General features: G+C 53.5%; 1 protein-coding gene across 1 annotated transcript in view; it reads right to left on the bottom strand.

The window, feature by feature from the left end:
* PTPRS (protein tyrosine phosphatase receptor type S) overlaps window positions 1-27199 on the bottom strand; it is a 165674-nt gene that overhangs the window by 7648 nt on the left and 130827 nt on the right. Inside the window, exons 13-27 of the mRNA XM_066566510.1 lie at window positions 26822-26848; window positions 24852-24969; window positions 21887-22477; window positions 21115-21212; window positions 20711-20964; window positions 20243-20336; window positions 19138-19353; window positions 17451-17608; window positions 16633-16644; window positions 14765-14877; window positions 8265-8362; window positions 6121-6244; window positions 3324-3499; window positions 2658-2777; window positions 1377-1531 (exon numbers count right to left, since the gene is read on the bottom strand). Of these exons, the coding sequence (XP_066422607.1) occupies window positions 1377-1531; window positions 2658-2777; window positions 3324-3499; window positions 6121-6244; window positions 8265-8362; window positions 14765-14877; window positions 16633-16644; window positions 17451-17608; window positions 19138-19353; window positions 20243-20336; window positions 20711-20964; window positions 21115-21212; window positions 21887-22477; window positions 24852-24969; window positions 26822-26848 (2354 nt within the window). The remainder of the gene's footprint in view (window positions 1-1376; window positions 1532-2657; window positions 2778-3323; window positions 3500-6120; window positions 6245-8264; window positions 8363-14764; window positions 14878-16632; window positions 16645-17450; window positions 17609-19137; window positions 19354-20242; window positions 20337-20710; window positions 20965-21114; window positions 21213-21886; window positions 22478-24851; window positions 24970-26821; window positions 26849-27199) is intronic.

Here is a 27199-nt window from a genome sequence, read left to right as displayed (position 1 = left end):
TCACCTCTCTCCCTCAATGTTTTTGTGCATCAGGTAACATCAGACCTGTGTGTAATGGCATTTGTGCCTCAGCAGGGCTCTGTGCTCTCTTGTGCCACTGCTAATAAAGGGTTTCCTTTTACCATTCCAGTGCTGTCCCTTTTTTCCTCGAGCCCCCTTGATCTCTGTTAATTAGACTGCCTAACACCTGAACCAAGCAGGTGACTGGAGCTTTGGCAAGAATTTAGCAGCTGATCTGGGAGCTGGTTGTGAGCTGACAGCTCTTTATTCATTTTCTGAGGTGCACAATAATTGCCATCTGCAAGGGTAGTGATAAGTTGCCCACTCACAAAGACTGTTTAAATGGCATCCTCCAGCAGAGGCAGGATTAGCTTCCCCAGCAGCCTGCACAATTCAGATCTTCCCCAGTGCCCAGGAACCCGCAGGCTCCTCCACACCCTCCTGAGGAACACAGGGATTTATCTGCATTGAGGCCTCAAGGATTCCTCACTGGGTTGTAAATTGAATTAGGGAATGTTACCTGCCTTCAGCCTGGCATTATCAGGAAGGCTGCAGCACTCAGAAACCCTCTGTCAATCACTGCCAGCCCTGCCTTGGGCAGCTGAGGCAGCTCTGCCTCCCAAACACCTCCAACACCCTCTGAGGTCACACCTGATCCTCTCCTCCTTTCTCACTGTGACCACAGACAGTCCCACCACACAGAACCAGACGCTGGGACAGCACCAGGCATTTCCTTTTGCTTAACAAGACCATCAAATACCAGAATGGTTTGGTTGCAAAGGGACCCTAAAGCTCATCCAGTCCCACCCCCTGCCGTGGCCAGGGACACTTTCCACTAGAGCAGGTTACCCCAAGCCCTGTCCAGCCTGGCCTGGAGCACTTGATCCAAGTGATTTGGCCCAAATAGTAATCCGGTGGTCTTAGGAGCCACTCATCGTGGTGCAAGTCCAAGTGAAAGTAATGGACCTCTCACTAGTCCTGAACACATTCATAATCTTAACCCTAGTAACCTTCTCCACCCCCATCCTATTTCCACTTCTATCCAACAACCACAAAAACACTCCTAGCACAATCACAAACACAGTCAAAACTTCCTTCTTCATCAGCCTCATCCCAATAACAATCTACATCCACTCCGGAACAGAAAGCCTCACCTCCTTCTGGGAGTGAAAGTTCATTATAAACTTCAAAATCCCCATCATCCTGTTCCTCATCATCTCAGGAAACGCTGAGCTCAGTGGAATCCCCAGGTTCCCTTCTCAGCTGCTGCCTGGGGATGCACCTGTGGCCCAGAGCTGTCCCTGTCGCCAGGTAAAGCCACCCCCTCCCTCGCGCCTCCCTCGCAGTGGCCCCGTGCCAGGGGAGGGCAGCAGTACCTGCAGTGCACCACGATGGGCCCGGCGTCCGGGGGGTTGCAGGTTTTGACCCGTCTGAGGAAGGCCAGGAAGGGCGTGGGGTACTCGGGCACGCCGTGGTCGGGCCAGGCCGTGAACTGGAACTGCCGCACCTCGCGCTTCTCGCTGGAGCCGTTCTGCAGCACAGCACAGGGTCAGGACAGCAGCACAGCATGGCACAGGGTCAGGGACAGCAGCACAGCATGGCACAGGGTCAGGGACAGCAAAACCAAACTGCCTGGGCTGGGTGTGCACTGAGCACAGCACAGGCACAGACAGCACAGGCACAGCACAGGGTCAGGGAGAGCAGAACCCAAACTGCCTGGGCTGGGTGTGCCCTGAGCCACAGCCCTGGCTGTGCTCCCCCACTGCATACAGGGAAGGGTGGGAGGTGCTTCAGAAGGACCCTGCTTATTAATAATGTCTGTAATGCTTGTCGTTATTTTGATTTTATTAAAGTCGAATCACGGGATGGTTGGAGGGGGACGTTAAAGCTCATCCAGTGCCACCCCGTGAATGGCCCATATTATTTGTTGATAATGTACAGATGTAAGCTTGCCTCGTAGAGGGAGGACCCTGGTTACTCATTCTAGCATTAATTCTCCTACTTAAATATAGGTTGTTAATGGGGAAGGAGTTATAAAGTTCTGATATTTTTGTAGTGTAGAGCTTTAACGCACTCTTTGTTGATAGGCCCACAGTATAATTGGGGAATCAATATTTATCCACTCATAGAGATTGTATTCTTTTTTAAAGGAGCTCTACCCCCTTGAAATAGCCCTTAAATTGCTTCATTAAGGGCTATTTTTGTGGGTTCCTGGGTTATCCTTGGACAAGAATTAAGAGTGAACTTGGATTCGTTTCACAGGCAACCAGCTATCACCAGCTCGGTTGGGAATAATGGCACATTCACGGGATGGTGAAGGGGACATTAAAGCTCATCCAGTGCCACCCCTCCCATGCAGAGGGTTTGCCTCCCTCCTTGTTAGGAGGGAAATCCAGAGCTCTTGGGGGTGGGAATGAAGGTTTGGAACTGCCATGAGCCAAAGTGGTGACATCAAAGATTTATTGATCTTTTGGAATGTTGCAGCCTGAGACCCCTTTGTACCTGGAGCCTGCAGGTGTAAATAGCTCAGGTTATGTGACCCCTTCCCCTCCACTGTTCTGAGCTTCTCCCTTAAGAGAAACCCTTGAGTATTCCTGCAGTTCACCAGGAGTGTTCCAGCCCCTCTCCAGGGAGAAGAGGAGCAGGAGGCAGCTCACCTTGTGCAGGGAGAAGGTCCTGACGCAGAAGGTGGCCAGCTCAATGGTGTCCAGCAAGGTCACCTGGATCATTCCGTAGGTGTCTGTGCCTCGGCCTGGCCAGTACTGGTCACACTTTATCTGCAAGGCAGGAGGGATGGCTCAGTGCTGGGCAAACCCTTCACTGGGAGGGGATGCTCATTTCCAAACTGTCCTGGTACAGGGGAAGCTGGTGGCAAAGGCAAGGGAGGTGCAAGGAGTGTCTCTGCACAGCACCAGGACAGGGACAAACCCATCAGAAAAAGCTCCCACTGACTAAGCACAGACTTTGATGCTACATCAATCCCACAGACAACAGATTGGAATGATCCTGAAGATTAGAGGGAATGTACTGGGGCTTGTTAAACAAGAGAAGTGAATGCGAAACTTGCCACACGATTAACTCCAAGACAGACATGCAGTGGGATCCAGCAGCCCCTTCTCCTGGAGTTGCCAAGGAGGCTGCAGCTTTCCAGGGTGAATGGTTTGCTTTTTTAAAAGCAATGAATCACTGAACTTTCAGGGTGCTGGCAGAGCAGGCAGAAATCCCCCCCTGGCTGCACATCAAAGGGATTTGCTGTTCCCCCGACTCTCCCCTCCAATCCCCCTGGATTATGACTAACCAGTCATCCCTCTCATGCATCTTACCCGTGATTTCTCCTCCAGCTTAGTCATCATGACAATGGTGGCTGAGCGCTGCTCCCACACCATCCTCCAGAAGTCCCCAAAGGTCTCTGGCAGGGGCCCCTGGGTGGCAATGTAGGCGTTCTGCTTCCGGTACCCGTCGATGTAGTTGGCATTGATGTAATCACTGCCCACAATTCCTGTGTCAAATCAGCAAAAATCAGGCATCTGCAAGGACTTCACACAGCTGGAAGCATGAGGAGATTTTTGCAGGGTTGCTGTTATGGAGAAGCTCACTGCAGAAACATCAGAGCCTTGGTGGGTTAGGATGACCCAAGGTCCTGGCAAGGCTTTCTCAGCTCAAGCTCCTGCACTGCAGAGAGACAGTAACTCCTTGCAAAAGGTATTAACGAGACCAAATATCAGGCCTTGAAACTGTGGTGTTTTTACTGAAGCAAAGTCCTGGAGCAGGGCTCCTGCTGCATCAGTGTCCCTAGGACAAACCCGAGTCCTTGTCCCAGCCTGCCCCGAGCCCAGGCAGCAAATGCACCTGGTCAATGACTGTGTGGCCCATAGTCTAATGCCAGGCATTGAGCTACAGCTGGACAGAGTAAAGAATAAAGCCAGGCTTGATTTAGCCAATGAAGGCTTTGAAATTACAGGCTTTGACTTGCTGTAAATTGCCCGCTGTCATTTTTAAGAGTGTTTTTTTTCCCTACTCGCATGAGTTACAGGCTATTGAGCTCCAGCTGCTCGCCTGGGTCCCTGCTTGAGGGTTTGGGATGAGCAGGAGGCACTGCCAGAGTGAAGAGGTTGACTGGGACATGGCAGGAGAAAGCTGCTCTGAAGTTAAAACGCCCCTGGCAGGCGGCGCTGCCCAGGTTCAGCTCCAGAGCCGGCGCCTGGCACGGAGCACTCGGGGCTGCTTTGGCTGCTCCCGAGCACAGCGAGTGCCTGGCAAGGCTGGCAGGATCTGCAAACCCATGATTAACTCGGTGCAGAGCCCTTCACTCCTGTCTGCAGGGGAGCCAAGGCTGGGGAGCAGCACCCGTGGGGATTGGGCTGCAGCAATGGGGCTGCTGCTGGCCAGGGGTGAGCCCAGAGCAACCTCCCTGTCCTCAAGGGCACTCGGGAACTTCAGCTGCTGGGAAATGGCTTTTGATGAAATTTCTGCAGGGTTCCCTACCCTTGCTGCTTCCCAGTCTGAAATTTCAGGAGGGAGAGAAGGTGGCTGCCACGGCAGGAGCATGTTTAAGGCTGAGCTTCCAGAATTAATCTCCTCTGCAGCCCCCTAGGGTCCACTCTGTCATTTGAAATGGTGGCGTGAGCTCCTGCAAGGTTTCACTGTGTGACAGCCTCAGCTTCAGAGAAGTCACAGAATTAAAGCCACTGCTTCTTCCTGACCAAGCAGGCAGTCTGCATCCTCGACAAATCCAGATTTCAAACAAAGAAAAAGCAACAGAACTATAATTCCTCCAGCTCCTTTCATCTTCCAGCCCTGAACATAAAATAGAGCCCGGTAGGAAGGAGCACAGGAGCCAAGACATGTCAGAACCTCTCACATGCTTGAAAATTCAACCTTGGCCCATCATCCTTGCACTGTTGGTCCCTCACAGAGCCCTGGGCAGAGCTGGAACTGCTGCCTGCATCCAGCCCCAGATCCAAGACCAGCCCGAGTGTCCTTCACTCCCTCGCTTGTGCTCTTCTCCCCTCCCTTGAATGACAAAGCAACTTCTTAAAGCCTCTGCTTTCCTTGGCTCATACAATATTAATCTCGGAATTAAACCAAGGCAGAACACAGTCAGCTTCACAAGGAGAAACATTTAAAGCCCTCTAATAGCAGACCAGAGCAATCCAGATTTGTGCAGGTTTTTGGCAAATCACCGTGCTCCGCTGCTGCCTCAGCTCTCCCCCTTCCCCGTGCCCCTCAGAGCTACCGTGGCACAGGAAGATTATTTTAGCAATTCCCTGGTCTCAAAGGCTTTGGAATTAACCTCTCCATTCACCAGGCAGTTACCAGGACATCCCACATCCTCTCTGCTCTGATGATCAGCTCTTGGCAACGCAAGACTGGCCTCGAAGGCTTTATCCACCCGGCACAGCCACATCCTGAGCCCATGAAACTCCAGCATTATCTTGGCAGCAGCAACCCAAGCAGGTGCCCTGTTCAACTCCACCTCAAGCCCCTCTTATCCTGGCGTGCACTGGAGCAGCTCTGTCAAGAGCCACGAGTTGTGAAATTTAATGTAAATTTTCTGACTGCACCATTGCTCACATAAGCAGCTCAGGAAACAATTTATGACCTGCCAGGCCTGCTCTAACCCTTTCTTATCCCCAGCCTTTTAGGGGCCAGGGCTGCAGCAGGGGCCTCATATCAAGTGATCTTTGTGCCTGTACAACTCAGTGGCCACAGCTCTGCTGCTCCTGCTGCCTCTCCCATTTGTACAACCAGCCCTGGGCTTGCTTCCACTCCTCCCTGAGCAGCCCCACTCTGCGTTCCCACCACCCTGCTCTGCTCCCTCTAAAGCACTATGTGGTCTGAATGCTTCCTGTTAGTCAGAGATGCATCAAACAGGCATCTCCAAGCAAAGGGAAGGCAGTTTCTTGATAAACCAGCCCTTGATATGAGGGATTGCAGCTCCAGGGGAATATGTCAGTCACCAGAATTTAACAAATGCCTGGTTTACAGAGGTATCTCCTGCTTGCCAAACTCCCAGGGAGACGTAAAGAGAAGAATATAAATAGAGATGAGAGAAGAGCGTGTGTTCCCTGCAGGAATCCAGCCCAGCCCTGCCTGGAGCAGGGGGTGCTCCCTCCCTACCTTCGATGGGCAGCAGGATGACCCGGGAGTGGTCGTAGGCGATCACGTTGGCGTAGCGGTTCTTGGGCTTGTTCACCTCCAGGTTGGAGTGCTCCCAGGTGAACTGCTGGCCAGGGTCGATGGACTGGAGGGATTGGGAGAGGAAATGGGAGAGTCAGTGAGGAGAAAAGCAGCAAATGCAGTTCTGAGCTCTTGCTCCACGTGGCTCTGCAGGTCGCACTGAGGAGCACAGCAATCACAATTTGCCAGAACCCAGCTTTGCTGTGGGACAGCCCCAGCCCCTTGGTGCCATCTCCCTTGGCCCCAGGCGGAATATCTGAGGTCATTCCCCCTCTGGACTCAGCACCAAAGGTTTCCAGTGCAAATGGGGAGGAAGCCCCACAGGAACCTGGCAGGGACAAGAGTGCGTCCCCCAGCACAAAACAGGGGTAGGGACCCCAGCCCTAGGACACTCAATCAACGTGGATTTTTCCTAGAAGGGATGAAGGAATAAACAATGAAACGCACTGGAGAGAAAAATCCCCTCTGCCTGTCCTAGTGATTTATGCCAGGTTTGGTGGTCGGGTTTTTTTCCCTCTCTAAAGTCCAGCTGTCCCAGATATGGAAATTAGGTTAATTACGTTTACCTCTAAATCCTCAGCCAGAGAATTAAATAAAACAAGGGCTTAATTCCTTCATCATTTTGCAGAGCCCTTGGGGTTTGCCTCAATTGGAGGCTTGGCAGGAACGTGCAGAGCTGTGTTTGCTGCTGCTTGCTCTCCCTCTGACTGCCACCCTTTGGGGACGGGGTCCCAGATCCCAGACCCACCCGTCTGAGCCAGCCCCTGCTACCCTCCCTGGCTGTGCCCAACCCCCGGGCACAGCTGCTACAAAACCATCCACGAAACAGAGCTCAGAGCTCGCTCTGGCTGTGGAGAATTCCTAACTAATGGGTATTTATACTATTGTAATGTGTCTGTTTGCTCTCTATCCCTCTAATCATGCCTCGCCTTCACTTCATTAGCGATGTTTGTTCAGCTCTGGCTCTCCCTCTGGAGGAGGCTGGGCTGGCTCAGAGCCAGGGCACTCGGGATGTGGCATTATGCAGATCAGCCTCTGGAATCTGGATGGAGCACAGAACGAGCTGCTGCTGCCCCTGAGACCCAGCGTGGGAGGAGAGACCCAGGCAGAGCAGAATGTGCCTTCTCCAAGGCCTGACCCTGCTCCAGGTGCCCGGGGATCAGGGAGTCAGGGCAGGGAGAAGCATCCCTTGGTTTGGAAAACATCCCCAGGCTCCCTGCCTGCAAACAGACACGGGCAGTCCAGACTCACCATTAGGCTAAAAATGCCAGGGCATTTGATGTCTTTCAGCAACAAAACCAGGAGCAGAGAGAGGCTTTTTACACGGGCATGGAATGATAGCACAAGGGGCCTTAAACTGACAGAGGTTTTAGGTTGGGTACTAGGAGAAATTCCCGCCTGTGAGGTGGGGAGGCCCTGAGCAGCTGGGGCTGCCCTTGGATCCCTGGCAGTGCCCAAGGCCAGGCTGGACAGGGCTTGGGGCACCCTGGGACAGTGGAAGGTCCCTGCTGATGGCAGGGGTGGCCCTGGATGGGCTTTTAGGTGCTTCCAACCCAGACCAGTCTGGGATTGGTCATTACCTTTTCCCTGTCACTACCAGGATAGGGAAAACGTGCGTAAACCCCTCAGAAAAGACAAGCAAGCACAAATCATCCTGTTTTCCCATCTTTAGCTCCATGGCTGCTGATGGCATCAGCTGTGGAGCACTCCCTGCTCATCTCACCCAAGCTCAGCTGTAAAAACTGGGTGTCACAGTCCTTCACTTGGTCTCCTGTGTCCAGCAGCAAGTCATGGGCACCCCAAGGGCAGCTCCATCCCTTCCAGGACTGCATCCCTGCTCTGAGGGAGCTCAGCCTCTGCTGAGCCAACAGGAGCAGCTCATGGACCAACCTCTTTCTTTTTATGAGCTAGAATTGAACCCAGCAAAGCTCTCAGCAAGTACTTAATTTTCAATACATAAATAGCTTTTAAATTTCAGCTAACCAGGTCTTTAAAATGAAGCTGTTCATTTGGATGAAGGCCTGTCTGAATTCCCTAATTCCTGGCTCTGCAAACCCATGCACAGCACTCACTCTTGCTCATACCTCATACTCTTGGGATAATTTCAGGTTATCATTAGCTTTGAGATGCTCTGTGTGTTCAGCCAGCTCGGAAACGGGGATGGGTGGGTGGCTGAGCATACCTAAAAGACAAGACAGCAGGAAAAGGATCTCATTTAATAATGACTAAAATTCACAACCGTTGCGCATTTTATAAGAAAGAAGGAACAAGAAAAGAAAATAAATTACAATGTAAGATCTGCAATGAAAGTAGGGAGGTTAGAAGAGAAGAATTCAGGGCTCGAAATTGTGTCCTTGGAAGTAAAAAAATAAAAATCAAGGAAATTAAAAAAAAAAAAAAAAAACACAGTAAAATGAGAGTGTTCCCGTGATGGCCCCATTTTCAATGTGGAAATCAGAGCAAAACAAAAAGGAAAATCCGAAGAGCAGATGCGTGTTAGCGATTCCAAAGTGGACTTGGAATGAGCAAACGCTGCCAGAGGAACCCACGCAGCAAATGGCACAGCACCCGCCAGGATCAGGAACCAGCTCCAACAGAAAGGGAGGCAGGGGCAGATCCAGCCAACCATGGAGATGTGGGCAGGAGATGGGAATATGCAGATGGGGGGAAGCAGGGGAGGCTTTTCAGGAACTGGACTTGATGATCTTTAAGGTCTTTTCCGACCTCAGGGATTCTCTGGGTTGTTTTTTGTGCAGCGCCGCCTCTGGAAGTTCTCGGTCTGCTCATGGGCACTGAGCTCTGACCTCCAGCATTCCCAGAGAGCAGCCAGGCCTGGAAGCACCCAGCAGGCTCCTGTTCCCACTCCTGGCTGCTGGGGGATGTTCCTCCCTGCCACTGCTGTGGGCTGGGCTGTACAGCCCCATCCGGGCACCTTCTGGGATGGACGGGCAGCAGATGCTCCTCAGGCACGGGGATTGGGCCTGATGCTCCTGAGATGGTTCAGCTGCTGCCCCTGCAATGCCCCCAGCACTTTGGTGTGCCGGTGTTGAGGCAGCCAGAGCTGCCAGGGAACTCACTGGGGCCATACTGGGAGGTCCCACTGGGTCGGACTGGTCCAACTGGGGCACATCTCAGCCATGGCTGACTCAGTTCTCAGCCTGGGATTTGCACATCCTGCTCTGAAAGGGGCAGCTGGAGCTCTGGGAAGAGCAGAGACCCTTCCCTGCCCACAGTCCCTCAAAGGCTTTGCTGCAAACCCACAGGAAAGGAAAAGCTCTCCGTGCTTTGCTCATCTGCATCAGATTATGTTTTTCCAAAGGCTTCCCATGCTGTCTGCCAGCCTCCCCAGAGGCCTGGAGAGCAGCATTGTGAGAAGCCCTGGGCAGTGCCCCCGATGAGAAGGACAGGAGTGGAGAAGAGATGGAAGCCAGGGAGAATTTCGAGCCCCGTGGGTGTTGGTGGGTGACAAAGCAGCGGCGTGGCAGCGGCATGGTCAGATACTCTGAAAACTCAGCACAGAGATGGCAAAGCAAGCATGACATCCTCAGTTTTACAGTGACTTGGGAGAGGTGCTGCTTCCCCCAGGCCTGGGCACGGGGTGAGTCTGCCAAATCTGGACAGGTTTCTCCTAAGCTCACCACACATCTATTTTCAGCACGAGGAAATAGGGCTGAAAATAGATGAAGAGGGGAAATATACCAAAAAAAGCTCACAAAAATAACCCTGAACTATCCTGGGGGCTGTGCTGGCTCCATCCCAGCCTGCTGGGATCAGGGCAGGAAACCTCTCTTGGCTCATGGAGGAAAAACTCCCATTTAGTCTCTTGTTGTCCTGTCCCATCACACCTGGAGGAGGGTTATTTCTCCACCTGCATGGAGGGGGGCTGCCATCCACCCCAGCACCAGCTGCAGGCTGGGCTGGTGGGAGGAGCTGCTCCTCTCTCAGTGTGGGATGGGGAGGCCACCCTGGCTGGGATGTTCCACATCAGACCAAACCAGTTTAATACCACCAACACTCGATGGACGTGTATGTTAAAAGGAGAAAATAAACAATCTGAAACCCCAGTTGTAACAAGCAAGAAAAACCCCAGATCCTCCTTGGCTCAGAAGCCATGGAGCAACATGAGCAAGAAGCTCTGAGCCTGTGGGCTGCATGGGAAAGGCCCACTGTGCCAATCTGGAATGAGGACTCACCTTGCCCTTGAAGGAATTCCACAGATTTCCTTCATAAAACTCCAGGAAAAGCCCAGAGTGTGACCCCAGCAGCTCTGCCCTTTGCTGGGATCATCCTGCTCCCCCTCCAGCCCTCCCTGCACAGAGCCTGGCTGGGAGCACATGGCAACTCGCCTTGTTCTGCTGCTGTTAAGGACAGAAACTCCTCATGGGATTGTTTCCCAGGGCTCTTTGGAATAAAAGAACCTCTGAAGCAATAAACACTGCCCTGGTCTAAATGCCAAGTGCACGGGGTTTGCAGTAGGATCCAGGAGTTTGCCATGGGATGAGGCAGGAGTGGCACTGCCTCAGCTCTTCTCTCCTTTAATGCAGGAACTCATCTGGGGTGTGAGGGGCTGAGTTCAGCCAGGAAAATTCCCACATCCCCTCTGTTACAATGAGAGGACAATTGTGACATATTCCATACCAAAGAGACCAATATTTGGGTGTAGCTACCCAGGGAAATTTCCCAGCCCTTGCATCTCCCAGCACAAGCAGCATCTGTGACTCTTCACATTTGTCAGCTGAAACCTCACATCCTTCCCTGCCCAGTATTAAAAAAAAATCCAAGCCCACACCACCCAGCAAGGCTGGGATCTTGGCTCCTAATGGGATGAAATCTTTTCGAGCCAGTCTCATCTAACATTTCAATCACTTGAATCTCTCTAATCTTATCACAAAAGACTTGATTCTCTGCGCACCAGCCAAGACATCACCCTGACATCTGCCAGAGCCCATTATCCTGCAAAGTCACCATGGCTGGAGGAACTCCTGTGAAATCTGGGGTGGCCTCTGCTCCCTGTGCTCCTGGAACAGCTCAGTGCCAAGGAGCAGGCACCTGCCACAGCTGGGAAATCACTTTTTCCCCCCCCTGAATGAAAAGGTGCCTGCGTGGCTCTTTCAGAGGGGGATCAGCAGCTGCAGCTCCGGTTTCTCTTTCCCTGCGTTGCAAACACCAAAGCACAACCCCCCCCAGTGACACCAGGGCACAAAAACAGGGGACACTGAGGACACTGAGCCAAGCAGCAGCCACGGAACATCTGCCACAGGGGGAAAGGCAGCCCTGGATCCTCCTGGGACAGCGAGGGCTGGACGAGACCCCAGCTGCTCCCCGCGTCCTCCAAAGGGCTCTAAGGGGAAACTGTAAAACTGGAAGCACAGTTCAGACACACAGATGGCACAGAAAAGGGATGAGATGGGCAAACACCGCAGGAACACGGAGAAAAATCAAAAAATAGTAACAGGAACGGAACAAGAATTGGAAAGGAAAGTGATAGAAGAGGAAAATAATAATGGGAGGGGGGAAAATGAAACCAACAGGAACAAAAACACACAGGAACTAACTTTCCAAGTCAAACTCAGGGTCACTGAGAGGGCTGCTCAGACCAGAATCTGCAGAAAACAGTAAAAAATAAATAAATAAAAGATACACTTTTGTAAAAATTTCATGCTAATTAAAAAAAAACAAAACAAAAACCAACATAAATCTAAAGAGGAAAAGAAAGGTATTTTTGTGCTGATTAGGACAGGATATCTAAGGTGTGCTATGCTGTCCCCTCTCTGAGCTGCACATTCCCATTCCCATGTCCCTCCTCTGTTCCACTGCTGGGGACATGATGGAAATTCTACCTGGGGTCTGGAGAAGAGCCTACAGGCCCCTTCTGAACCACAATATATTGAATTTCAATGCCTTTAACTCAGAGAGCACCTGTGGATTCTTCCCCTGCAAACTGCACCACAACCACCAACACATTCCAAGCTCCTTTTTCCATCCATTCCCATTTTCACCCAACGTTTCCAAAATTCTGTGGGAGGCAGGTGACCAACTCCCCCAAATCCTTTAAAACCTTTTAGTGCTCAACAAATGACAGAGCAGAGTAACACCAGGTAGGTCAACTCTGGCCAGAGAGACTTGGAAAGGAAAGCATCTCCTAAAGGCAGACTGGACACAGGCAGTGTCTTTTGGGATCTGCAGAGCCTTAATGCAGGTCTTGATGTCTCAGGTACCCTTTATAAACCTCCCAGAGCCAGAATTCAGAGGTACAGGATGTCCAAAGCAGTGGGGTCAACACAAGACTGACTCCATCCATCCCATTACCTGCTGGAAGCACCCTCAGCTGACTCTGCTGTCCTGTGGCACACAGAGAAACCCCCACTGAGGGAAACCCATGAACCAGCACTTCCAGCTGCCTCTTGGCACCAAGCTGGAAGGCCACAGCTTTTTATTTTTATCTCAGCACAGTCTTTTCATCTGAGGCAGTGCAGCTCCTTCTCTTGGGTCTCTCCCACCTCCCTCCACCTGGAGCACCCACAAGATGCTCCCAAAGGAAGCACCAGACAAGGGCAAAAAACCCAAACCAAGCCAGACAAACTGCTGAGCTGCAGCTGGGAGCACTCAGAAGATCTCCAACACCTCCAGACTGCTGCAAGAGCTGCTCTAAGAGCTGATTTAGGGACCTACCTGTGCTGGACTGCAGCGAACCTGCTGCCATCCCTCAGCTCAGCACTGCTCCTGAGCCTGGGCTGATCCCCACAGTGCTTCCTATCTCATTTTGATAAGAGCCCCTCAGCTCAGCCCTGCCTTCGTGCCTCCCCTGCTCTCTGTCCCTCCTGCCAGCCCCACTCTAAGGAAACTGGACAATGCTAAGGACAGGACTGGGATGGGAAGGGGAAACAGGAGCTACAGAAACATTACCAACGAGCACACAGCAAAGAAAAAAAAAAATACAAACAAACTGAAAACAACAGCCAGCCCCCAAAAAGCACAATAAATTCCCTTCCAAAGCCTCGAGCACCAGGAACTTGGAGGCAGAGGTGTGGACAGGCACTGGGTCAGCATGGCCACGTGTCCATCTGGGTGAGGACTCGCCAGTGGTGCTGCAGAGGTGCCATGCAGGCAGCTGGGACATGCATGGACATGGGGACACGTGTGTGCAGGAGGGAGGTGCCCAGAGCTCAGCACTGTGGACAGGCTGGCCCAGCCCTGGCAGTGCCCAGGGCCAGGCTGGACAAAGCTGGGAGCAGCCTGGGGTGGAACTGAGTGGCCTTGAAGGTGCTCCCAAAGCCCAACCAGCCTGGGGTTCCATCACAGCATCTGCACCAAGTGAGGAGAAGCTGCCTCACCTGCACCAACCAGCTCCTTTCCCCTTGCACAGCCCCTGGCTCCCAGCAGGAGTGGTTTGGCACCAGAAACACCAGCTCCAGGTGTGGCTGGAGCACTGGGTGCTGGGCAGGCTGCCACACTGCATCTCCCCACCCAGGAGCTCCCAGCTGGGGCGCAGGGCAGCACTGGCACAGCCACTGCACTCGGAGCTCAGCCCAGAGGGCTCCAATTTCTCTGGAAATCCAGGAAAACCCTTCTTCTGCCTTGCCAGCACCGGGCACAGCCTGTGCAAGGTCCTTGAGGATGCCAGCAAAGGTGGCTCCCAGCATCCCCACTGAGCACAGACAGGGCTGGGGCTCCCTCACTGTGCCCTAGGGCAGCTCTGGCTCTCCAGGCAGTGCCCTAGAGCAGCTCTGGCTCTCCTGGCTGTGCCCAAGGGCAGCTCTGGCTCTCCTGGCTGTGCCCTAGGGCAGCTCTGCCTCTCCTGGCTGTGCCCAAGGGCAGCTCTGGCTCTCCTGGCTGTGCCCTAGGGCAGCTCTGCCTCTCCTGGCTGTGCCCAAGGGCAGCTCTGCCTCTCCTGGCTGTGCCCAAGGGCAGCTCTGGCTCTCCTGGCTGAGCCCAAGGGCAGCTCTGCCTCTCCTGGCTGTGCCCAAGGGCAGCTCTGGCTCTCCTGGCTGTGCCCTAGGGCAGCTCTGGCTCTCCAGGCTGTGCCCTAGGGCAGCTCTGGCTCTCCTGGCTGTGTCCTAGGGCAGCTCTGGCTCTCCAGGCAGTGCCCTAGGGCAGCTCTGGCTCTCCAGGCTGTGCCCTAGGGCAGCTCTGGCTCTCCAGGCTGTGCCCTAGGGCAGCTCTGGCTCTCCTGGCTGTGGCCTAGGGCAGCTCTGGCTCTCCAGGCAGTGCCCTAGAGCAGCTCTGGCTCTCCTGGCTGTGGCCTAGGGCAGCTCTGGCTCTCCTGGCTGTGGCCTAGGGCAGCTCTGGCTCTCCAGGCAGTGCCCTAGAGCAGCTCTGGCTCTCCTGGCTGTGGCCTAGAGCAGCTCTGGCTCTCCTGGCTGTGCCCAAGGGCAGCTCTGGCTCTCCTGGCTGTGCCCAAGGGCAGCTCTGGCTCTCCAGGCTGTGTCCTAGGGCAGCTCTGGCTCTCCAGGCTGTGCCCTAGGGCAGCTCTGGCTCTCCAGGCTGTGCCTCAGCAGCTGCAGGCAGGCAGGGGGGACTCAGGGAAGGGCCAGGTGCCCTCTCCTGCCTCCCCAGCAGGACAGGCTGGTCAGCAGCAGGTTACCTGGGGTCTGGAAGTTGATTCTCCTCATCTCCACGGGGTCCTTGGGGTGGTGGGGGGCAATCTCAGCGTTGTTCAAGAGGCACTTGGTCCGTGGCTCTGAATCTTTCCGTTTGCTTCACAACAAAGCCAAAAAAAGAAACAAAAGAGACCAGAAAGAAAAAGCAGCTTAGCTTCTGGGCCTTGTGGTCTCAGCTATTTCTCAGCTACTCATGCTCAGGCACGAGCAAAGCTCCCACAGAAAAGCAAAGGTGCAGCCAAGGGTGTAAAGTACATAAAACATCAGAAAAGGGATGAGGTTTGGAAGGCTTGCCAATGCTATGTTTTAGGGGTTGACAATGGCCTGGGAGCCCCTCAGCAGCTTTCAGGTAAGTCTGGAAATTCCCCCCCTTCTCCCAGCAGCAGCACAAACTGGCAGCCAGGAGCAGCTGAGGTGCTGTGAACTCATACCTCACCCTCCCTGCTCAGAGCAGCCCCCACTGAACTCTGCAGAGCAAAAAATGTTCCAATCTGGCCAAGCCATTTCCAGCCTGAGAGCACCAGAGCCAGCAGAATCGTTTGGAAAAGTACAGAATCTCCTGGCCATGACCTTGGGTTTTGAGCTCTGATATTGCTGTTGGCTTGTTCAGGAGCTCTCAGAGCTGCCCTGCTGCAGGCAGAGAAGTCAGAGCAGCAGTTTTCAATCTTCTGTGAACTGCAGAACCCTAAAAATGTGGGTTCAACAAACAGTGTAGACACATCCTCTCCCAGCACAGCTGTGCCTGCTGAGATCCACCTCTCCTTGCCAGGCACCAGAGCCTGCTCCAACCTGCCAGCTGAGCTGCACATGGAAGTGCTTCCTAATATATTTCCCTCCAAATGGCTTAGGTTAGCTTAGGCAGCTGAAAAAGTCTTTGCTGACCTGGCTTATTCTCCTTGAAGAGAATTTAGAAGCAAAGCCCAGTGCTGACCTAAAGATGTGATAACTCCTAGCAGAGAAGCAGTGATGAGCTGCTGCTGGGAGCTGAAGCTCTCCAGAGGGGCAGAGAATTTGGCCCCCACCCCGAGGTGGGAAAGGTGGTCCCAGCCCTTCCAGCAAGGGGCTGTGGAGCTGCTCACCTCTCCTGTTCAAGCCTCCAATCATCTGCCTGCAGCAGCAATGGCAATCACTTAGGCAGACAGGAGGTTATTCAGGACATTTTTAGCTGTCTCTTGATGTCATTAATAGCCAGAAGAAGTGGTCTGAGCCCTGCCAGCTCTGCATGGGGCAGCATTTTGGAATGACACCACTTTGCAGTTTGGGTTTATTTTTGCTGCAGTTCTGAAACTGCTGTTAACAGTTCATGGACTGAACCCATCAGTTACTTTCAGTGAAAGCTCTTCCAGTCTTGGAAATGCTTGGGGAAAAGCCTCATTTCTGCAGTCATAAACAGACTCTGTCAGAAGCCCCTGGCTGAGGGGACAGAGCAGCTTCTGCCACAGGACAAGGCCAGCCCAGCTGTGAGAATCCTGCTTGCACTGTGCCACTGGCTCAGGGACAGCCCGTGTGGAGCAGCCAGACATGCAGAAGCCCACTTTCACCTCTGACTGCCACACAAATGAGAGCTTCTCTGCTCCATTAACCCAGCACTTTATGAGCCATTTACTGTCACTGCTGCTCAACCTGAGAAAGGGCCGTTTCATTTAGGAATGGACAAACAGGAGAAAGCTGGGCTTGCTTTGCTTTTTCTGCCCCAATTCAAACATTTTCCCAGCTAGTCTGACGTGGGGTTTCTGTGAGGACAGATCTAGAGGTGGGAACTGCACCAACAAAGCCCCAACACCACACAGCAAACACTGCTTAACACACAGCAAGCAAGAACCCGAATAAATGGCAAATCTGGTGCTCTTACCTGTCTGGTTTGCTGTCCAGGAAAGCAGTAAGTGGAGAGAAGACAAGAAAAATGCTCAGGTTAGAAAGGACTTGCAGAGCTAGGGGGAAGCATTTGCTCAGCTCTAACCCTGGCAGCAGAGGTGGGAGCAGCAAAGACCACCCAGCCACAGGGACACCAAGCAGGAGCCCTGAGCCCTGGCCCAGAGCAGCCTCCCATGCTGGGGTGCAGAGGGCACTCTCCTGTGCATGAGGGAACACACAGGTCAGAGATGGAGCAGGGCTGGGAGAGCTCTCCCCACCCTGGGAACGAGCTGTCCCAGCTAGGGACACCTCTGCTGGCCATTGCCACCTTTATTGACTTTGCTCAGCCCCTCCTGCCCCCTTCCCTTGCCCTGTGTGTGCTCAGGGACCCCCATGAGCTGCTCAGAAAGCCAAGGGAAAGGGAGACAAAAAGGGGTTTTCCCTTCTCTCTCCTGAAGAATCACACCCTGCTCCTGTCTCCCAGCTCCAGCAGAAAACCAGGCTGAGAGCAGTGGAGGTCTCTGCTGCCCCCCAGCTCAGGGGTGCCTCCCCTGCATCCCCCCAGTGCCCACAGGGAGCAGCAAGGCTGGGTCCTGACACACTCACTGCCCAAGGGAGTGTCTGTGGGACAAGCACAGCTTTCCTGGGAGGGCCATGGGGCACTGTCTGCAGCAGCAAATCCCTGCTAATCCCTCCTGTGCTGGGCAGACTCTCCCATCCCAGCATTTGTGCCTCAGGGAAGGATTTCCCCTCGGGAGCAGGACAGAAATCCCCTTTAGGTCCCTCAGAACCATCTGAGGTGTGAGCAGCTCTTACTTTTTGTAGAGCAGGATGGCGATGACGATGCAGATGATGAAGACCACGGCCAGGACGGGCCCAATGACCCAGATGAGCCCCTCCTCACCATCAATGATGGGCTGGGGGTCGGGGTTGTCCAGCTGGATGGGGTCAGAGAAGGGACTGGCAGCATAGGTCTGCAAGACAGGGAACAGGGTGGAACACAGCTCAGAGGTGGGATGGGACTGAAGAGGGCCAAGCACAGGATATTCCACAGGAGGAATTGCTGGAGAGGACGTGAGCTCTCTGCAGCACAACCCAAGTGCTGCCAGGGAAAATGCCCTCTTCAGCCCAGAGAAAATGCCCTGTTCCTGGGCATCCACGTGAGGGGTATCTTCCAATGCTCCAGTGAGACAGAGCACAGAAAGATCACACTCACGTGAGGCTGCAGCCTGCTCTGTGTCTGTCATTCCTGCTGCTTCTGTTCAGCACAGCCCTGAGCCCTCACCACTGCCACAAACACACAAACACTTTCCCCAAGCTCTCACGTAACCATCTGGATTTTGACAGTCAGAGGGGATTACAGAGCAAGAGGGAAGGGATTAAAACAAGAATTAACGCTTGGTCTGGTGAGTGAAAAAAACCAACCCTGACAAATAAACACAAAGTAGTGAAACACTGTGTGTGTCCTCTGCTGCCTCTGCACCGAGCTGGGTTCTTGAGGAGGATCAGAGGCACATCCAAACCCTTCAGAGTCCTGACAAAGGATGAATTCCCATCCTACAAGGGAACTGAACAGCACAGAGAACTGGCACGGCCTGCTTTGGGAGAGCAGCCAGGGACAGGACAAGAACAGGGGCTCTGCCTCCTTGAACTCCATCAGTTCTGAGCAGGCTGGAATGCTGCTCCACACTGAGGAGCTGCTGTGGATCCAGGCCACTGGGAGTGAGTCTGCAGCACCTTGTTCTAAAGCAGAAATTACCTCAAGCTGCAGTAATCCGATTGAGAAACCCATTCAGGAGCGTGTCAGCCTAATCCTTTAATATCAAATACACAAGTAAATATTTACAGGGGAAAAAACCTCTGAAAACCCTTAATTTCCAATAGCTTTCTGCTACAATTCCATAGGGGGATTTAAAAACAACAAAGTATTAGGCTGTTTCCTATTGTGTGTGAGGGAGGAGGCAGGTAAATATTAAAATTGTTGTTTTCATAAAGCCAAGTACAGCCCCAGTGAAAACAGCAGAGATGCTGAATTGGTAGAGAGAACTTGTAGTTTTCCATAAAAAAAATGGAAACCTCTGTGCTTGAAGAGGAACTTAGCAATGCCCAGAGTGTGACATGCTCTAGGAGCAGGATGTCTGGGGCCATTGCTCTGAGGAGTTAAAGAACAGCCTTTAAAGGAAACTACTGTTCGAAAAGGGGTTTGACCCAGGGCTCTCTGAACTCTTGTGCTGTCCTGAGGGGACAGCTCACTGTTCCTCCCCATTCTGGACTCCAGTCTGGAGCCACAAGTGTGCAAGGTCTGCCCACAACAACTGGGACAATCACAGCTCCTCTTGTCCTTGGTGCTTGGAAGAGACAAATGCAGGCACAAGCACAAGCAGCTCATCGGGCACAAGAGCCACAGCTGGAAAGAAAACCCCCTCCAGGATGCCAGGAGGGCTGGAGGGCTGGGGCAGGGAGCAGAAGAGCAGAAGGGCCGGGGGAAGCAGGCAGCACTTACGGCCTCGGGTTCCTGCAGCACGGCCAGGATGAAGAGCACGTATTTCTGGCCGGGCTCCAGGGCTCTGTTCTCAAAGTTGTCGTAGTGTTTCATGTCCCCCAGGATGAAGTGGGAGGGCAGGGAGCGGAAGCGGGCGGCGATGTAGGGCCGGGGGAAGTCCAGCTGCCGCGAGTGCCGCAGGCTCCGGCGCCGCAGCCGCGCGATGTCCTGCACCAGCTGCGGGGGCACAGAGCACCTGAGAGCCTGCACGGGAGCAGCAGGGAGAGCCAAACCCCCCTCCCAGCCTGGCTGCTCCCTGGCTGCTGTGAATGAGGAGCACAGGTACCCCAAATCCCCCTCCCAGCCTGGCTGCTCCCTGGCTGCTGTGAATGAGGAGCACAGGTACTCCCAGCCTGGCTGCCCTGAATGAGGAGCACAGGTACCCCAAATCCCCCTCCCAGCCTGGCTGCCCTGAGTGAGGAGCACAGGTACCCCAAATCCCCCTCCCAGCCTGGCTGCTCCCTGCCTGCCCTGAATGAGGAGCACAGGTACCCCAAACCCCCTCCCAGCCTGGCTGCCCTGAATGAGGAGCACAGGTACCCGAAACCCCTCTCCCAGCCTGGCTGCCCTGATGAGGAGCACAGGTACCCCAAATTCCCCTCCCAGCCTGGCTGCCCTGAATGAGGAGCACAGGTACCCCAAACCCCTCTCCCAGCCTGGCTGCCCTGAATGAGGAGCACAGATACCCCAAACCCCTCTCCCAGCCTGGCTGCCCTGATGAGGAGCACAGGTACCCCAAATTCCCCTCCCAGCCTGGCTGCCCTGAATGAGGAGCACAGATACCCCAAACCCCTCTCCCAGCCTGGCTGCCCTGAATGAGGAGCACAGGTACCCCAAACCTCTCTCCCAGCCTGGCTGCCCTGATGAGGAGCACAGGTACCCCAAATTCCCCTCCCAGCCTGGCTGCCCTGAATGAGGAGCACAGGTACCCCAAACCTCTCTCCCAGCCTGGCTGCCCTGAGTGAGGAGCACAGGTACCCCAAACCCCCTCCCAGCCCTCAGGTCCCCATCCCATTCCCGCTGTTCTCTCTCCCCCTGAGCTGAGTCCAGCTTCAGCCACACTCACCTCTTCCAGGTCCATCTCCTCAGGGCTGCCCAGGGGGTTGAGGAACTGTCCCCCCCGGGACTTCCTCAGAGGCACCACCACAATGTAGAAAGCTCTAAATGTTGGGAATGACAAGAAAAAACAGAAGGAATTAGCCATGGAAGAAGGGAGAGCACACACTGATGGGAGTTTGCACAAACTGCCCCACTGGCTGGAGCCCCTTATTCTGCATTCAGCACAGCTGTTGTTCCTGGAAAGAGCTGGACTCAGTGGCAGCCCCATGTCTCCCTGTGCACTCCCTGCACACTTCTTTGGCTTTCCCTGCTAGTTGTGGAAGTGCCTCCAAAAGGCAACAGTCAGGAAGGCTGGAAATGCACGGATCACCCTCCTGGTATTGCCCCTGGGGCTTTGTGGTGCTCTCCAGCCATCAGGGCTGACCCCCAAAACACAAACTCAGCCCCCCACCCCTGCAGTTAAACAGAAACCTACTGGACAGGCACAGAGCTCTTCACATCGGGGAGAATCACCACCACGTTGCCATCAGCATCAGGCTTGTGGGTCACCTCTGGCTTCTTGGACAACATGTCAGCAGCAGTCCAGGCTGCAACGTTCTGCTGCAGCCCCCCCATGCTGTTGCCCTGGTTCATCAGCACGAAGTTGTAGAAGGTGCGGGGCCTCAGGTGTGTGATGAGTTTCTTGGTGGTCCGGCCGTCCACGTCGACGTGCAGCCCGTTGTACTGGATCTGTGGGAGAGGAGGAGGTTCTTCCCTGAGCAAGGCTGGTGCTGCTCCAGCTCCTTCCTCCCCATCCCTTCCATGTGCAGGGAGCACAGAGCACCCAGCCCTGCAGAGCTGGGGCACGCACGGGGGAAAAAACTCCTGCCCTCCACTTGCCTTGTACGGGGTAGGAGAGTTGTAATTCTCAGGGAACTCCCAGCTCAAAAGGACAGATGTCTTTGTCACCATCTTCACCTTGAAGTTTTTGGGTAAAACTGCAGAGAAAAAAGTGAGGAGGAAGGGGAGAAAGGAGAAGAAAAGGCAGCAGAGGGAAGGAAGAGCAGGAAAGAGAAGGAAGAGAATGTCAAGTGCTGGAAGAGGGGCCTGCCAGGCTGGGTCTGGCTGCGGCTGCAGGAACTGAAGGGATTGCTCCCTCCTCCACTGTGCTTGAGTTTTGCCAAGGTCCATCTCCCAGTGCTCCCTGTCCCCATGCCTAACCCCAGCAGGGCACGTGGCTTTGCCCCCACACTCTGGGCCTGGGTGGCTGCTGCAGGAACGAGGTGCTGCCTGGCTGAGCATGCTCAGGTGAAGAAAAACCCATCCCAGGTCATGGCTTGAGGGTTTGGTTTTTTTTCTTTTTTTTTTAGTTTTTGCTCTTTTCTTTTGGCTGCTTGCAAAAGCTGAAGAAAATGCTCTTCCCACCTGTACAGCGACTGGCCCCCCCCTTCAGGTGCCAGTGACAGGAGGTGTCCGGACTTAACTTAGAAGAAAGCGGTAAAAGGGACTTACCTGGCCCAAGGCAGAGAGGAGCGGAGGGACTGAGTGTGACACCAGAGTGCTTTGCATTTACTCACGAGCCTGGCTGAGCCCGGCCTGACCTCTCCAGCTCTCTTGCCTCACCAGCCCCGGATACAAGGGGAGAGAGGGAGGAGAAACCGGTGAGTCCTACCTTGGTCCAGCTGGAACGTCCGATACTGGACGGTCGGGCTGTAGGGCCCGGGGCCTTTACTGGTGTGAGCACGGATTTTAACGTCATAGGCGGTGTTGGGTTTGAGGCCGTTGAGGGTGTACGAGTTCTCTGGGGAGGGGGGCAGCTCTTTTTCCAGCAGGTTCCCGGGAGAACCGGCTTCCCGGTAGGCCACGGTGTATTTGACGATGGCGCCGTTCCTCTCGGCCAGCACGGGGGGCAGCCAGCCGAACTGCACCGACATGGATGTGACATTGCTGGCCTCCAGGATCTGGGGGTACCCCTTGGGGATGTCCTCGGGGGTGCTGAGTTCCTGCACGGCTTCCTCCCCGAAGCCAGCCCGGCTTTTCACGGCCAGCTTGAAGACGTAGGTGGCGCCCTTGTGGATGCTGGTGGCGATGTACTTATCCTCCAGAGCTGAGAACTCCAGCGTGGCCAGGGGGGCCACGTCCTTGCGGCCAAACTGCAGCCGGTAGCCCAGCACCTGGCCCTCGGCGCCCAGCGGGGGCTCCCACTTCACCAGCAGAGTGTTCTCCTCTGTCTGGTGCACAGACAGGATGGGCTTTCCTGGGACTGGGAGAGAAGAGAGACACAGGAGCTGCAGGGACTCTTCAGCTGCAGCAATGTTCCAGCTGGGCTCCACGGAACCCCAAACTGCTGCCACCCTGCACAGGTGGATGGGCCCTAAACAGTTTGGGAAATGAGGAGCACTGCCAACATGTCAGCTGTGAGCTGCTGACACATTCCTGAATTTATTTTCTTCCCTTTGTTCAGGATGGAAAGATGTACACACATCTCCTCCCCCATCCCTGGACCACTCATCCTCCACCACTGGGAAGAACAGACTCAGGGGTCAGACTCCCAGCCTCCTGTCCCAGCTGCTTCCCAGGGCAGGGAAAAACAAACCTGGAGTCTCCAAAGTCCCAACCTCCCTCCCTCTCTCCATTACACAGCCCAACTCATGCAGAAAGAGCCTGGAACAGATTGGCCCAGGCTGGGGAGTCCAGAGCAGCTGAGGGTGAAGCAATGAAGGATGGAAGGAAGTCTGGGCAGCCCCAGGTCCTGAGCAGCAGGCACAGGGCCAGCTCACACGGCTGGCAGGCAGCTCATCGCCCACTTGGGTACAGAAGGAAGCACAGGCAGAGGAGCCAGAGCCCAAATTGTGTGTGAGGCAGAGGGCAGGGAGAGCTGCTGCTCACTCTGAGCTGCTCCTCTCCTCTGGAGGAAGGGAACTCACAGTGCTGGTGCATTTTCAGTGAACTCCCCCACGTCTGGGGGTTCTGGGGAGCTCAGCAGTACCATGTCTCTGCCTAATGAGCCCTGGCACTGGCTGACTGCTAAGCAAGCCCACAGCCACAGTTAAATGACACGTGCAGGCCCAGAGATCCCCGAAGCCAGAGAAAGCAGAGCATTAATTCCAGCAGCTCACGCGTCATTGACACTCAGCTCCACTATTAGAGATCTAATTTCCTTCTCTCCGCCTTGGTATTATTCCTCCTGGTTGGACAGGAGGAGAGAAAATGGAGCTGGGAGATGTCCCACAGCAGGAGCCTGCCCAAGGGGTGAGGGCTGGAATGCTGGAAGGAGGGAGCAGGGCAGGATTTGAAAGGGTCACACTGGGGAACTCTGCCTGCTGCCTCCACTGACACCTCCTTGGGGATGAGGGGCTGTCTCTGAAACAAATGCTGCATTCCTTCCAAAGTGCCAAAGAATGGCAGGGAGAGCCAGCCTCCTCCCCTGGGAATGCCTAAGGAACACATTAAAGAGAAAAAGAGTGCCATTACCTTTATGTTTCAGTTTTTATCACAAACGTTACTGTAATCAGCTGAGCTTGAAAGTATTACATCTGCACAACAAATATTGTTTGGAATAAAGGTGAGAAGAAAGTTCAGAGACGGGGAAGTGTTTTATTTTGCAATTGGTTTGGACAGTAAAGGAGAAAATTAGATGTATTATTGTATTTAAATTCAGCCCCCAGCCCTGAATGATAAAGAAAGAAATCTCTCCTCTCAGAAGGTGTATTGACTCAATACTGCAAAGAAGGTAAGAATGTTACAGAGCCATTTGAAAGATTTTTTTTTTTAAATAGCTATTTCAAGTCAGGGGAAATTGAGTTTTGGGTAATAGCTGCTGTGCTGGAGAAAACATCCCTCTGTGACTGATCACCTGCACTGCAAATCCTAATGGAAGAGATGAGGGAGGGTGACAAGGGAGAGTGACAAGGGAGCCAGGCAGAGAGAAAGGCTCCAGGAGAGGAAAACAGAAAGGGTGGAGAGCCTCAGGAAGAAGGAAAGCAGAGAAGCAGGAAGTTAGGGAAGAGAAACACGGGCAGAACTGCAGGGGAAGGAGAAGAGGGTGAGTGAACGAAAAGGCTTTGGCTGGTACATGCAGGCAGAGCCCAGATCCCAGAAATGGGAGCCAGGAAAGGTCAATACTGTCAGAGTTTCTCCCTCCAGCAGTTCTGAACACAGGGGATGTACACCAGACATGATACCAGAAGAGAAGAGTGGGCAGGACAAGCACCACTGTCTGCCTGCTGCTCCTCAGGTCTTTGCAAGTCACCACCCTGAGAGCAGACCTGTGCTGTCCCCAGTGTACCTGCGTGGGCCACCTGGCAAAGCTGCAGCCTCTCCAGTCACTTTCCCTCTGATGCACTGGAATGTACAGCCCAAGACACTACAAGGGACAAATTATCCTCTGTTTTGTTTCTGGGTGTGCCTGGGCTTTCTGAAGCACTGGACAGAAAACTGTGACAGTTGGTGAGGGCTGCATGTGAGGAATGAAGGTGTTTCTGCCTCCCTACATCTAATTTTGCCTTCGGGGCAGTCTGGCTCTTGCTGCAAGTCTGTCCTTTGAGAAGGGGGTGGGATGAAAGAAGCTGAGTCTGGAGAAGCCCCTTGGCTTTAGGGAAGGGGTGAATCACACTGGCTGAGGAAAAGGCTCTCACCTGCACCCTTGGTGGTGACCACTTTGGGTTTGCTGCGGGCACCATCTCCCTTCATGGTGTAGGCGGCCACGGTGATGGAATAGGCAGTCTCGGGCTGGAGCCCAGCAATGATCATTTCCTGTTTGCCAGATGCCAAAGGGAAATCGTGTCAATATTCAGACCCACACCCAAGAGCAGCTCTCTCCTCCTGGCAGGAGGCTCAGCCCTTTTCCAGCATGCAGGAACACCAAATCCAAGGGCACGAGACACTCTGGGGCTTCTGTGGGAAGTGGCAGAGGAGGAGAGCCCCATTCCCCTGGAGAGCCACTCACAGCTCTGCAAACACAGCCTGGCTCTGCAGGGCCCTGTGCAAGGCAGCCTCCTCCAGATCTGCCTCTCACACATTCCCTGTCTTCACACAAACCACTTCAGCATCCAAATGCTGTCGCTCCCTTCAAAGCTTTGCTCTCCACTGTGCGGCCTCAGAGGAGGCTCAGAGGTTTCAGGGAGATTATATTTTTTTTTTCACCATTACCCCTCTCTTCTCTCCTCAAGAGATATTTTTAATGCTTTCATAATATTAAAGGGATTGCTTGAATGCAAAGTGCAAGACGACACATTCTGCTCACGCTAAAGCTCCCTGCTAAATCCCACCCCCTCCTTCCCATCCTCTATCAGCCTCCCCACACCTGGCTCCCAGGAGCTTTTGTTGGAACACTGGCCTCAAGAACAGCCCTTCCCCAGGAGGGATGCAGCCTTTCAAAGGGCTGTGTTGGAAAAGGAACACCCGTGCTAAATCAAACAGGATGACAGCACATGCAGCAGGGTTTTCCCCAAGGCCCCAGAAAGGAGGGAGATGGGAATGTTGTGCATGTTTTATGGCTTTCCACTCTCCTCACCCCTTCGTGCATTCAATATTAAATCTCAGGGCAGCACTTGGGAAGAATTTGTTAGTCCTGAAAATAACTATTTCCCCTGATGGTGAGCTGGGAGTGGAACAGCAGAACTTTGGAACAGTGGGATTTTGATCAGTGACTTAGAGGCCGTCAGTTGCAGGGACAGGTCTGGCTTCTGGAAGCCAAGAAAATTGTTCTGCTCTCACACCTGCCACTGAGCTTTATGAAGATTTTAGGAAAGGGGCTTTGCCTCCCTGAGGCTCATTCTCCATCCCTCAAAGGGAGGCCCCTCACTTGTGCAGGGCACTTGGCAATGCCCAGGAGACACAAACACCACCAGTTTAGTTGTGTGTTATCTCAGAACCTTGCCATTCCAAGAAGAAAATGCTTTCTCCTACTCCTTGGTAGCTGGAGGATTTTGGAAAACATTTATCATTTTAGCAGAAATAGCAAATGCCTAACAGCCAAGCTGATTTGAAGGTGCTTCAAAAGGAAAAGCACCAATAATGATTCAGTGCTTTGCATCAATGAGTTTCTAAAAATCTTGGCCCTTTGAGAGTACAAAGCATTTGTTCATGCCGTGGTAGCTCAGGACTCATGGATTCTGTGCTCCCAGTGCTTCCCAGGCTATCTTTTTCAGACACAGAGGTTACAAAGCAGCCCATCCGAGCTCCCTGGTCTGGTGGAAGGTGTCCCTGCTCCTGGCTGGGAGTAGAACAAGATGGCCTTTAAGGTCCCTTCCAATCCAAACTATTTTAGGATTCTCATCTGTTCAAAGCAGTCCCAAATTCAATATGCCATCTGCTTCCCCGTGGAGGAGCAGCAGACCCATCTTTCCTTCAGAGCCAAAGGGAAAACCCTGTGGGATTGCTGCGTGCTGACAAACGACACGATCACAGAGGGGCACGGAGCAGTGACAGGGAGGGGACAATGCATGGGAACACCAAAAACAGGCTCTAAAACAGGCACACTTGCACTGCAAAAAACAAAAACAAAAAAAAAGGAAAAGGAAAATATAAATATTACACCACAACAGGAAGTGGGAGAAGGGAAGAGGCAGAACCAGCATGGGAGGGTTTTGATGTTTTTACTTACGTATTCAGCAGTGTCATCCGTTTCCCACTGGGCAGAGAACAAGAGAGGTTTGGCACGTGAGAATACAAGAGGGGAAAGAAGGGAAAGACAGAGACACAGCATGAGGAAGGAGTCCCTGAGCAAGCAGCCACACAAGGTCAGAAGTTACCAGGCAAGCATGAGGGAAGAAGTAGAGTGGGAGAAATTAGTAGATTCCACTGTGGCCTTGGCCTGAATTAACAGACTTCCCAGACACAGCAAGGATGAATGGATGGATGGATATTTATCTATCTCAGTGCTGGGACAGCAGCTCATACTCTTCCACAGCAACATTGTCTGGGAGCACAAACGAGACACAGAGGTGCGGCAGAGACAGAGGTGTGGCAGCCACACAGCCAC

The sequence above is a fragment of the Molothrus aeneus genome, chromosome 27 (genome assembly GCF_037042795.1).
Source record: "Molothrus aeneus isolate 106 chromosome 27, BPBGC_Maene_1.0, whole genome shotgun sequence".
Taxonomy (NCBI): domain Eukaryota; kingdom Metazoa; phylum Chordata; class Aves; order Passeriformes; family Icteridae; genus Molothrus; species Molothrus aeneus.
Note: the sequence above shows the minus strand (reverse complement) of the source record. Positions and strands in the feature narration are given on the sequence as shown.